Raw genomic sequence first — 13252 nt, forward strand, 5'->3', positions numbered from 1 at the left:
TTCACTCTTCAGAGACAACAGCATACTCACTAGCAATTTCCTATGAACTGCTTAAAGACGTCTAATTTTAACAATACAAATCAAAATTGGCAAGGCCACATACACGAGTTGCTTTTAAATGAACACACACTACAATGAGATTCAACAGGAAGTTAGTAATTGTTTAAGGACAGTTTACGCTTTAAAATCAAACCAAACTCACAAATAATAGACATTTTCAATGTACAATTTAATGTTTCCTCTTTTTTAAAAAAGTTAAGGAAAACCGTATTCTTTCTGGATTATTTAGTTTTGTGCACTGTTTTGCTCAGGCAAAAACAGTCCCAACAACAAATATTAATAACAAAATACTTTCTAGGAGCTTCTGGGGAAAATGGAAGTTCCTATGGCAAGGATCCTCACCTGACACTAAACTAGTTGATGTAATTGGCCTGCTGCTAGGCTAATGCTTCCACACTGTAGGCAATAAGCTATTATTGACTGAGATATAAAGAGCTCCACCCAGTGCTCTGGATGGAAGCAGAGACAGAGATGGATTACCAACCTGCAGACTGCTGAATGCAGACACGATGCTAGTGCTCAATCTACTGCTGTGAGAATAAAGCCAGGTACAAACCCTTTTACCTGAATAACATTCTGTTGTCATTTCTCAAACTCCTGAAATCATAGTAAACTTGCCTGGGGCTGAAACCCTCAAGCAAGACAGAGCTAATGGAATGTCCAAACATTACATCCTGTGCCCTAGAAAATATTTTTCCAAAAATTTTTTTAAATTAACATATTCCTAGAAAATCTTTAAAGAAAGTTTTTTCTCTTAAGTTTAACTCAATAAACCAAGTTAAAAAGAAAGTTTGAAAATTAATAAATGTTTAATGGCTTATAAATGAAACAAATGTTTACACGGTCTCAACTATGTCATGGTAAATATTTCAGTGGATCATTAAGCCAAAAATGGTAAGAAAGCCAACTATTCTACAATAAATTTTAAAATTCAAATATTGGAATAAGATTTTCTTCAAGCAACAGATTTAAATAATAGTTCATTTCTAAGGGGGGTAAAAAATAAAAAGGTGTCATCAATGTTGTTCAGAACAGTTACTTACTTTCATATTCAGCTTCAGGTCCTGCTAATCCAATTTGCCTGGTGGCTGGTACTTGGGATCTTTCCATAGTGTCAGATGCCCCAGTAACATCAATTGTTGTTGCCAGTAAGTTTGGACTATCTAGCAAATCAATATTCAGAGGCAAGCTGGAGAGGTAACAGAAGTTACTTAGATCAAGAAATTTATTATGAAAAGAATTTAAAATACTAGCAAAAATCTTTGTTGGGAAAAACAATCCATGTAAGAGTTTGTATCCCAAATGGCTTATTCATCTTTCAAAACCCTTTGGGCAGTCTTCTCTTCAGGCCAAGAGGGAGTAAAAGGGACTGGATTTATCTTCCTCTTTAAATAATTTAAGGGGGGAAAATAAACTATTTTCAAGACATCAGGCATTGGACAACAAAGGACAGTGATTCTGACATTTGGGTAGCAAATTAGGTGAGGCATATGTTGCTTTGACAGAAATTCCATGCCATGGCACAAAGAGGGGGAAATGAGGAAGCGCATAGAGAGCTCTTTCAGTTCAGAAGATGAGGCTGAGAGGCCAGGGAGACCAAGGCCACTAGAGGTCACAGGGCACAGTTATCAACAAGAGAGGCACCACTTCAAGGAGAGAATGTTGGAGTCCACAGAGGGCCACCCCAAGTGGTGAGGCAAATACTAATCAGAGAATGTGTGTGAGCAAACTCCCTGAGGTGTGGAAAGAATCAACCAAAAAGATTTCCTTCCATCTGGCTGGGGGAAGAACTAGCAGCACTCACACTGGGCCACAGTGCCTGTTTCCCCAGACAGACTATGAAAACATGTAATTCACAGGGTATTGAATATTCAGAAAGGTCTTGCCTTAGTAGTGGAGAAGAATTAAAGCAGACTAAGAATGGCAATGTACCCACCTAACATATTATAAAATACCTGAAAATATCAAACTGTTTCCAAGTAATGTAACTGTGTTCCAAAACAAAATTCAAGAGGATTTAGAGGAATAAGCATTCAACAAAGTAAATTTCACAATGTGAGGCATCTACTCAAAGATTACCAGGAATGCAAAGTGGCAAAAAGGAAATTCCATACTAAAGAGAGTAATCAGTTAATAGAAACTGATGTTATAATTAGCAAGAAAGACATTAGAATAGTTATAATAACTACTCCATATGTAGAAAAGTTAAGCAGAGATATGGAAGATATAAAAAAGACCCAAATCAGGAGACTGGATTAAAGATGGCGGCATGAGAGGAGAGACAGAGGCTTCCTCCTAAAACTGGATACAATTAGAAAATTTAATTGGCACAACTAATCCTGAGAGAGCAGCAGGAAAGAGGATGGCGTCAGACTGCACACACCTGGAGAAAAGAGCAGACCTCACTGAGAGGGGTAACGTACCAGAGCTGTGGCTCCGCAGGACCTGAGACCCTCCCCCACCCCAGCTCACTGGCAGGAGGAAGAGAAACAGAGCAAGGAGGGAGTGGAAGGCTTGGGACTGCTGAACATCCAGCTCCAGAGATCTGCTCTGGGAACACAAACCTACATTTCATGGTGCTTTCATGAGACTCTCATGACTACCGGGTTGGAAAGTTAATACAGGCAGAGTTCCTGGGGAGACTGGGATTCCGGCTGCTTGTGGAAAGCAGGGATCCATATCCGGCTGCTCTGGGACAAAAGCTTGTATCTGTGTGCTCAGCCCACTGGCTCAGGCAGAGGAGACAAGCACAGCAGCCGGGAGGCGGGTAACAGTTCTTTCCTCCCTCCAGGCACCAGTACTGCTCCCCTGCAACCCCTGACATTGCTTCGGGGGCTGAGCAGCTCCAGAATAGAGCTTCTGGACACTAGAGGGCATCATATACAAACATGAAACGCCAAAGGAACCTTGTCCAGAGTAAAATTAATACAACTCCTGAGAAAGATTTAAATGATATGGACCTCGTACTCTTCCTGAAAAAAAAAAGACCCAAATCAAACTTCTAGAGATGAAAACTACCATATCTGAGATGAAAAATGTATCAGATGGGATTGACAGCAAACCAGAAATTAGTAAAGATACTGAACTTGAAGGCATAGCAATAGAAACTATACAAAATAAAACACACAGAGACGAAAGAATCTCACAAAATGAAAAGACTATCAGTTAGCTATGTAACAATCTCAAGCAGCCTATGTATGGATAACTGGAGTCCCAAAGTGGGGGTAGAACAGAACAAGTATTTAATGAAATAATGGCTGAAGTTTTCCAAAATTTGATGAAAACTATAAATCCAAAGATCCAAGAATCTCAAAATCTCTAAACCCAAGAAATATAAAACATAACAAAGCACATCATAATGATGCTGCTTAAAACCAATGATACAGGAGGAAAAACATGGCATAAGAACTGAGGCAAAAACCTCCTCCCAAAACCAAATATAACACAAAAATACAGCAAATACAATTAAACATGAAAGAGTAACCCGAAAGAGGACTGGAACAGACTGCCTATATCTTCAGGTAAAGAGAAGACCTCAAAGAAAAGGTAAAGTAGAAAAGCCAAGATCACCTTGAAAGCAAGCCCTCCCTCACCTCAGCTCATAGATGGGAGAAAGAGAAACACAATGGGGAGGGAGTAGAAACCCATGACTGTTAAACACCCACCCGTGGAGATCTGATCTGGAGGCATGAATCCACATTACATGGTGCTCTAGAGACTAGTGGGGTTGAAAAGCTAAGACACGCAGAATACTTGCGGAAACTGAGATTCCAGCCACTTGTGGAGAACAGGTACCCACAACTGGCCACTCTGGGAAAAAAGAAAGACAGGCACTTTGAAAGACTTCCCAACAGTGAGAGGGCTGCTAAAGGGGAAAGGATTACAAAGAACTTACTACTCAGGAGAAAAGACAGGTGAACAAAATCACCCCAGCACACTCAGTCCAGCAGGTTGGGAACTTTCAGGAGCTTCAGGTCCTCCATCTCCCTGGCTTGGCAACACAGTGCCAAGGCCCCGCCACCGTGATATGCAGCCTGCCGCTGCTTCATCCCAGCTGGCATCAGCCCACACCATTGTGCTAGACTGGTCAGAGGACAGCCCCACCTGTGGCAGCTACAGGGGCATAGCATAGAGGCTCCTCCCTATGCCCTCAGTCCAGTGGCCCTGGAAAGAGAAGCAGGCACTTGAGCCAGGAAGCAGGAAAGAACTCTTTCCTCTGAGCAGGCACCAGCGATGCCCACCTGCAACCTCCACCATTGCTCCAGGATCTGGACAGGTCCAGATAGTAGAGCTTCTGGACACCAGAGAGAGCCACCTACACAAAGTTGTTATTACACAGGAAACATTAGAAATATGAAATAGCAAAACAATCTTCTACAAACCACAATCCCTCAAACACCAGAAAGAAGGCTACATGAAACTGTGATCACCAATCATCCTGATAAAGATTTTAAAATAAAAATCATAAACTTGCTCATGGGCCTACAGAAAAATACTCAAGATCTCAGGTAGGACTTCAAAAAAGAGATAGAAACTTTGAAAAATACAGTATATGAAATAAAACATATAATGGAGGGATTTAAAAGCAGGTTAGATGAGGTGGAGGAGATGGTAAATGAAACAGAAATTAGAGAACAGGAATACAAAGAAGCTGAGGCACAGGGAGAAAAAAGGATCTCTAGGAATGTAAGAATAATAACAGAACTGTGCAACCAGTCCAAATGGAACAATATTCGTATTATACAGGTACCAGAAGAAAAAGAAAGAAAAATGGGTAGAAACTCTCTTTGAGGAAATAATTGCCGAAAACTTCCCAATCTGGGGAACACAGAAGTGCATAGATCTCCCAACACAAGGGACCATAGTGAGACAATACCAAGAAATATAATAGCTAAAAGGGCAAAAATCAAGGACAAGGACAGAGTATTAAAAGTAGCCAGAGAGAGAAAAAAATACCACATACAAAGGAAAACCCATCAGTATATCATCAGACTTCTCAGCAGAACTTATAGGCCAGAAAGGAGTGGCATGATACTTTTAATGCAATGAAAGAGAAGGGCCTCAAACCGAGAATACTCTACCCAGCAATATTATTTAAAATTGAAGCAGGTATCAAACAATTTGCAGATAAGCAAAAATTGAGGGAATTTGCTTCCCCCAAACTGTCTCTACAGTGTATTTTAGAGGGACTGCTATAGATGGAAGTGCTCCTAAGGCTAAATAGCTGTCATCAGAGAAAATAAAATCACAGGAAGCAGACCAATTAACTAATAAGCCATTGCAAAATTAAATAAACTACCCACAAAGTCAGTCAAGGGATACACAAAGAGTACAGAATATGGCACCTAATGTATATAGAGTGAAGAATGAAGAAAAAAAGGGAGGAATAAAACCCTTTAGATTATGTTTGAAATAGTATAATAAGCGAGTAAAGTTGGACTGTTACATAGCAAAGAAGCTGCCTTTGAACCTTTGGTAACCATGAATCTAAAGCCAGCATTGGCACTAGGTATATATCTATCGATAAGCACCCTAAATGAAGATGGACTAAATGCACCCATAAAAAGACAGAGAGCTACACAATGGATTAAAAAACAAGACCCATCTAGATGCTGCCTACAAGAGACATATTTCAGACCCAAAGACATACACAGACTAGAAGTGAAGGGATAGAAAAAGATACTTTGTGCAAATCATAGGGAGAAAAGAGCAGGAGTTGCATTACTTGTATCAGACTAAACAGATTTCAAAACAAAGGAAGTAAAAAGAGACAAAGGAGGAGGATATAACCATTATAGATATCTACCTGAATATGTGAAACAAATACTAACAGAATTAAAGGGGGAAATAGAATGCAATGCATTCAACATTAGGAGACTTCAACACACCACTCACTCCAAAGGACAGATCAACCAGACAGAAAATAAGCAAGGACACAAAGGCACTGAACAACACATTAGAACGGATGGACCTAACAGACATCTACAAAACACACCACACAAAACCAGAATGATACACATTCTTCTAAAGTGCACAGGAACATTTTTCAAGAATAGATCACATACTATGCCACAAAAAGAGCCTCAGCAAATTCAGAAAGATTGAAATTGTATTAACCACCATCTCAGACCACAAAGGTATGAAACTAGAAATAAATTATGCAAAGAAAACAAGTCCACAAACACATGGAGGCTTAACATGCTCCTAAATAATCAACGGATCAATAACCAAATAAAAACAGAGATTAAGCAATATATGAAAACAGATGAAAACAACTCAACACTCCAAACTTTGTGGGACACAGCAAAGGCCATTCTAAGAGTAGAGTATACTGCAATACAGACTTACCTTAAGAAAGAGGAACAATCTCAAATGAATCATCTAAACTCAAAATTAATAAACTAGAAAAGAAGAAAAAATGAGGCCCAAAGTCAGTAGGTGGAGGGACATAATAAAGATCAGAGCAGAAATAAATAAAATTGAGAGGAATAAAACAACAGAAAGAATCAATGAAAGCAGGAGCTGGTTCTTTGAGAAAATAAACAAAATAGATAAACATCTACCCAGACTTATCAACAACAACAAAAAAGAGAGTCCATATGTATAAACAGAATTAAAGATGAGATAGGAAAAATCACTATGGATACCACAGAAATACAAACAATTATGAGAGAATACTATGAAAAATTAGATGTTAACAATTTGGATAACCCACAAGAAACGGACAACTTTCTAGTCTTCCAAGGTTGACCTAGGAAGAAATAGAAAATCTGAACAGAACCAATTACCAGCAATGAAACTGAACTGGTAATCAAAAACTACCTAAGAACACAATACCTGGACCAGATGGCTTCACTGCTGAATTTTAACAAACATTTAAAGAAGACATAATACCCAGCTTTTTTTTTTTTTTTTTTTTAGTGATTCAACAACACTTTACTATTTGTCATTTAATTTCATGGCAATACATACTTAGTCCAACTCTTGGTTTGAATTCGACATAGATTTTCCCTGGTAAAGTCCTTTTGCAAATTAAAAACAAGAAACAGATGCTATTATCTCCCCCTTTCCCACAGTAAGAAATAAGGATTTAAGAAGGCAATTACTAAGATGTTTAATTCAGTATCTTCTCTTTAATTCAGTTAAAGAGCTATAATTAAATAATCTAGCATGAAAGTTATATAAACATTAAAAAGATAAAAGAAAAATTGTTTCTAATGTATCTATGCTATAGAGAAAGCATGTTTATAGTCTGTAATATCCTAAATCCGCAGCCACTTACCCTATTTTTTGTACTGTTAACATATAAACATTCTTGCACTTGCAGAAGACAAAATGACAACCTAGGAGACTGTATTGCTTTTTAAAGGTCCAACATCACACACTGCCAGACATTTTATTCCTCCAGTTCACTCCAGACATTTTATTTTCTCCTTCAGAAAACTAGCCAGTGTAACTAGGAGTTTAAAAATGCATCAACTTTAAGTGAGAATACTTCCCAAAGAATTTCAAGGCCCATAAAACGTGTTGCTTTAGAAATGAAGTTTCTTCTAAATAACCCAATTATATGCACAAATGTGCAAAAATCCAAATGAAATGTTTTATTTCATAATGAAAGTTATATTTCTTATGTTTTTTAGAGGTAGGCCATGGCTATTCACAGTTGATACCCATGTTGTTAAAAGTCTTGGCAACATGCACATAGTATTCTAGAAGTGTAAATATTTTAATAGCAAACCTACTGCTTTTTAAAAGCGAGCTCAATTTAAAAATGGAAATCTATCTTTTGAAATAATTTCAAGGTCTCTTCAGCTTCTTTCTAAAGATTCATTAAAATCCAAGCAATTGCTAGTATCTTATTAACTTGGAAGTACAAAAAGAATTTATTATATACTCATTAAAGCTCTCATTATTTCCCAGAAAAATTAAAGCCCAAAGATTTGCAGGCATAAATAAAATTTATTTAAATTTCATGCAATTCAATAGCATAAGTATAGTTATAGGAAGTTGCAGGACAATAACTTTGCTCTGTCCATGAGATGCAGCTTCATTTGTGAAATGAATAGTAATTCTATAGTTATGAAAACAGAATTGGATTAAATTTTATGTGTTGTGACTGGAAATACAGTCGAACTAGGTTTTCCTTTTCTGAGGAGGAAGATTACAGGGAAGGGATGTGTAATTAAATATACAATTACAAATTATCTTATTTAGAGATAAACTACCATCTGAAAGAGGCCAAGTCTTTAATAAAATGGCAACACTCAAATTCAAGGGGACTTGCAATAAACCCAGAAATTGTCTCTTTCATTTCCCATTTATTCTTATTTAAAAATTTCAAAGTCATGATAGTTAGAGCAGAAAGTTAGCCTTCAATATAAAAACCACTGCAACACTCCATTGTGGGTGATCCAAATCATAGTTTAGCAAATTTCAGCTTTATACTTAAGAAAACAGTCAATTTCAGATAATTGAGAAAAACTTACACTGTGCTTGATTCTAGGTATCTCTGTTAGTCTGTGCAGATTCTGATGATTCTAAAAATGTGTTCATTTAGTTGCTGGATGAGATTAAGCTTTTACCAGAAAGGATCATTCAATTTTTACAATTACTGATAAAATAGTAAACTAATTGTAAAACTGGCACTTGCAATTGGTACAGTTTTTATAGTAGAGGCATGCAGCTCTTATAAATATTAAATGAGGCATTTTTGCCAGGTCTCAACATGCTTTCTTTATTGTGAATGCCACTAAATTAACAAGTTGATGGAGTTTTCTGTAAGGGTACAATTTTGTTATGCTTTACTTATAAAAACTATAGTATGCTGTTTATTTTGGAACTTACTGTTTAAGAAATCATGTCAAAATATGAATTGGCAGAAAATAACTGGCAGACACAATACAGCAGTGTCACAACTACATAAAGGTATTTAACTGTATGGATGCATTAACCATCAAAATAAGGGGTCAAACTAATTCTTTCCTTTAATACAAACTTGAACATTGTAAATACCTCCTTTTCAAGTAGTGGGTAGGGAAAGAGTTCTAGAAAAGTCCAAGTAATAAAATGTATTCAATTACTTGGTAAAATTAAAAAGCTAATGCAACAATGTTACATCCAGTTTAAAAATATTATTCAAAAGGAAATACCGAAAAGGATTTCAAATTGATTATTTTATTAACGTGGTAGTTGTCTTTGTAACATGTGCACAAACACTTGCGCACTCAGAATGATCTGCCTGGGGGAGAAAAAGGCTGAGTATGCTTAAGGGGAAAATGAAAAATAAAAAATTCCTGTGAATTTTCATTATTGTAGGCAATTATGTCCACATCACTTACAAAGCTATTGCCAAATCTGTCTGGAAGCAAAGTTTGAGAGGGGAAGAAAAAATCTTGGGAAAACTCAACAGTGGCATAACAGAGCTCTCAATATGAGAAAGCTGACATAATGTAATACCCAGCCTTTTTAGAGTTTTCCAAAAAGTAGAAGAGGAGGGAATACTCCCAAACTCATTCTATGAGGCGAGCATCACTCTAATAGCAAAACCAGGCAAAGACACCACAAAAAAGAAAATTACAGACCAATATCCTTAATGAACATAGAGGCAAAAATACTCAACAAAATATTAGCAAACCAAATCAAAAAGATCATCAATCATAATCAGGTGGAATTCACCCCAGGAATGCAAGGATGCAACATTTGAAAATCCATCAACTTCATCTACCACATCAACAAAAAGAAGGACAAAAACCAAATGATCATCTCTACAGATGCTGAAAAAGCATTTGACAAAATTCAACATCCATTCATGATAAAAACTCTCAACAAAATGGGTATAGAGGGCAAGTACCTCAACATAATAAAGGCCATACACAACAAACCCACAGCCAACATCATACTTAACTGGGCAAAGCTGAAAGCTCTTCCTCTAAGATGGTAATAGAACAAGGACACCCACTCTCCCTCCACTTATCCAACATAGTACTGGAGACCCTAGCCATGGCAATCAGACAATGGAAGAAATAAAAGGCATCCAGATAGGTAAGAAATTGAACTGTGCCTGCTTGCAGATGACATGATACTGTACATAACAAACCCTAAAGAATTCACCCTAAAATAACTAGAATAACTGAAATTCAGCAAAGTTGCAGAATACAAAATTAATGCACAGAAATCTGTTGAATTCCTATATACTTAAAATGAACTAGCAGAAAGAGAAATCAGGAAAACAATTTCATTCACAAGTGCATCAAAAAGAAAAAAATACCTAGGAATAAACCTAACCAAAGAGGTGAAAAACCTATACCCTCAAAACTACAAGACACTCATGAAAGAAATAAAAGAAGAAACCAATAAATGGAAATACATCCCATGCTCATGGACAGGAAGAATTAATATTGTTAAAATGGCCACCCTGCCTAAAGGAATCTACATATTCAATGCAATCCCTATAAAAATACCAAGAGCATTCTTCAATGAACTGTAACAAATAGTTCTAAAATTCATATGGAACCAGAAAAGACCCCAAATAGCCAATGTAATCCTAGAAGGAAGAACAAAGCTGGGGGGATTATGCTCCCCAACTTCAAGTTCTACTACAAAGTCACAGTAATCAAGACAAGTTGGTACTGTCACAAGAACAGACCCATAGATCAATGGAACAGAACAGAGAGCCCAGATATAAACCCAAGCACATATGGTCAATTAATATATGATAAAGGAGCCATGGATACACAATGGGGAAATGACAGCCTCTTCAACAACTGGTGTTGGCAAAACAGGACAGCTACATGCAAGAGAATGAAACTGGATCACTGTCTATCCCCATACACAAAAGTAAACTCAAAATGGATCAAAGCCTTGAATGTAAGTCATGAAACCATAACACTCTTAGAAGAAAACACAGGAAAAATTCTCTTGAATATAAACATGAGCAACTTTTTTCTGAACACATTTCCTTGGGCTAGGGAAACAAAAGCAAAAATGAACAAATTGGACTGCATCAGACTAAAAAGCTTCTGTACAGCAAAAAGGACACCATCTGTAGAACAAAAAGGCATCCTACAGTATGGTAGAAGATATTTGTAAATGACATATCTGACAAGGGGTTAATATTCAAAATATATAAAGAACTCACATGCCTCAACACCCGAAAAGCAAATAAACCAATTAAAAAATGTGCAGAGGATCTGAACAGACACTTCTTCAAAGAAGAAATTCAGATGGCCAACAGGCACATGAAAAGATGCTCTACATCCCTAATCATCAGAGAAATGCAAAGTAAAACCACAATGAGTTATCACCTCACACCAGTAAGGATGGCCAGCATCGATCAGACTAACAACAAATGCTGGCGAGGATGCAGAGAAAAGGGAACCCTCCTACACTGCTGGTGGGAATGTAAGCTAGTTCAATGATTGTGGAAAGCAATATGGAGGTTCCTCAAAAAACTAAAAATAGAAATACCATTTGACCCAGGAATCCCACTCCTTGGAATTTACCCCAAGAATAAAACTTCTCAGATTCAAAAAGACATATGAACCCCTATGTTTATTGCAGCACTTTTCACAATAGCCAAAATACGGAAGCAACCCAAGTGGTACATATACACAATTGAATGTTATTCAGCCATAAGAAGAAAACAAATCCTACCATTTGCAACAACATGGATGGAGCTGGAGGACATTATGCTCAGTGAAATAAGCCAGGCAGAGAAACACGAATGCCAAATGATTTCCCTCATTGGTGGAGGATAACAATGAAGCAAAACTGAAGGAACAAAATGGCAGCAGACTCACAGACTCCAAGAATTAACTAGTGCTTACCAAAGGGGAGGGGTGTGGGCGTGCGGGTGGGAATGGAGGGAGAAGGGGACTGAGGGGTATTATATATAGTACACATGGTGTCGGGGATCACGGGGAGAACAGTGTATCACAGAGAAGGGACATAGTGGATTTCTGGCAACCTGCTGACCTGATGGACAGTGACTGCATTGGGGTATGGGTGAGGACTTGATAATATGGGTAAATGTAGTAACCACATTGTTTTTTCATGTGAAATCTTCATAAGAGTGTATATCAATCATACCTTAATAAAAAAAAAGACATATGCACCCCTGTTTATCACAGCACTATTTACAATAGCCAAAATACGGAAGCAATCCAAGTGTCCATCAGTAGATGAATGGATAAAGAAGAGGGGGTACATATACACAATGGAATATTATTCATCCATAAGAAGAAAACAAATCCTACCATTTGCAACAACATTGATGGACCTAGGATGGTCTTGGAAAACATAATACTAATGTGAAAAAGCCATACACAAAATACCACATAGTTTCCAAGCCTGTTTATACAGGACCTAGAGGGTGTTATGTGGTGGGATCATGGGAAGATGGTGCTGTGAGTAGTTCAGTGGAAATCTCCTTCTAAAAACATACATACTTATGAAAATACAATAAATACAACTATTCCTAAAAGACACCAGTGGATACAGTACAACAGCCAGGAGAGAACTCATCTGCAAGAACTCAACATCACACGAAGGGGGTAAGATACAAGCCATGGCCAGGCGGGGCCTGAACATCCCTCTACCCCAGAATCCAGCGGGAAGAAAGGAGTCGGAATGGGGAGGGAGTGAAAGCCCAGGACTGCTAAACAACCAGCTCTAGAAATCCACACCCGGAGCGCTGACACAAAGTACACGGGGTGCTGAATATTAAAGAAACGGAGAAGCAAAACCTGCAGGCAGGTCCCCACAACCAGCACCCCTGAGACAAAAGAAAAGCGAGTGCTTTTTGCAAGTCTTAAAGAGACAGGGACCCCACAGCTGGACAAGGTCATCTTGGCACACTGAGCCAGCAGCTGGGAATCCCAGGGAACTTTAGGCGCCCTAACCTCCTGGGCAGCAGCGCAGCTCTGAAGCCCCTCACGGCACTAAGCAGCCTGCCAGTCATTCCCCAACTGGTGAAAACCCCAACACACCGGCCCAGTAGTTGGAGAGTGGCAGCGTGCGCCAGGGGCAGCGGAGCCAGAGGGGACTGGGAGCAGCTTGTGTGAGCCCGCCGTGGTGGCAACCGAGCAGCCCAGGAGGGGCCCATGCACGCTGGCAGCCGCGGCAGCAGTGAGGCCTGGGAGAGGTCCACACGAGCCCGTGGCAGCGGTGACCGAACAACCCGGGAGTGGCCTGC

The 13252-nt window shown here is 38.5% G+C and overlaps 1 protein-coding gene across 3 annotated transcripts in view; it reads right to left on the minus strand.

Annotated features, from left to right (window-relative positions):
* The window catches only part of EPB41L5 (erythrocyte membrane protein band 4.1 like 5), a 229699-nt gene that overhangs the window by 53934 nt on the left and 162513 nt on the right, over positions 1-13252 (minus strand). For all 3 annotated transcript variants that reach the window (XM_037001034.2, XM_037001033.2, XM_037001032.2), the window contains exon 17: positions 1104-1249. In XM_037001034.2, coding sequence (XP_036856929.1) covers positions 1104-1249 — 146 coding nt within the window. The remainder of the gene's footprint in view (positions 1-1103; positions 1250-13252) is intronic.

The sequence above is a fragment of the Manis javanica genome, chromosome 7 (assembly GCF_040802235.1).
Source record: "Manis javanica isolate MJ-LG chromosome 7, MJ_LKY, whole genome shotgun sequence".
NCBI lineage: Eukaryota > Metazoa > Chordata > Mammalia > Pholidota > Manidae > Manis > Manis javanica.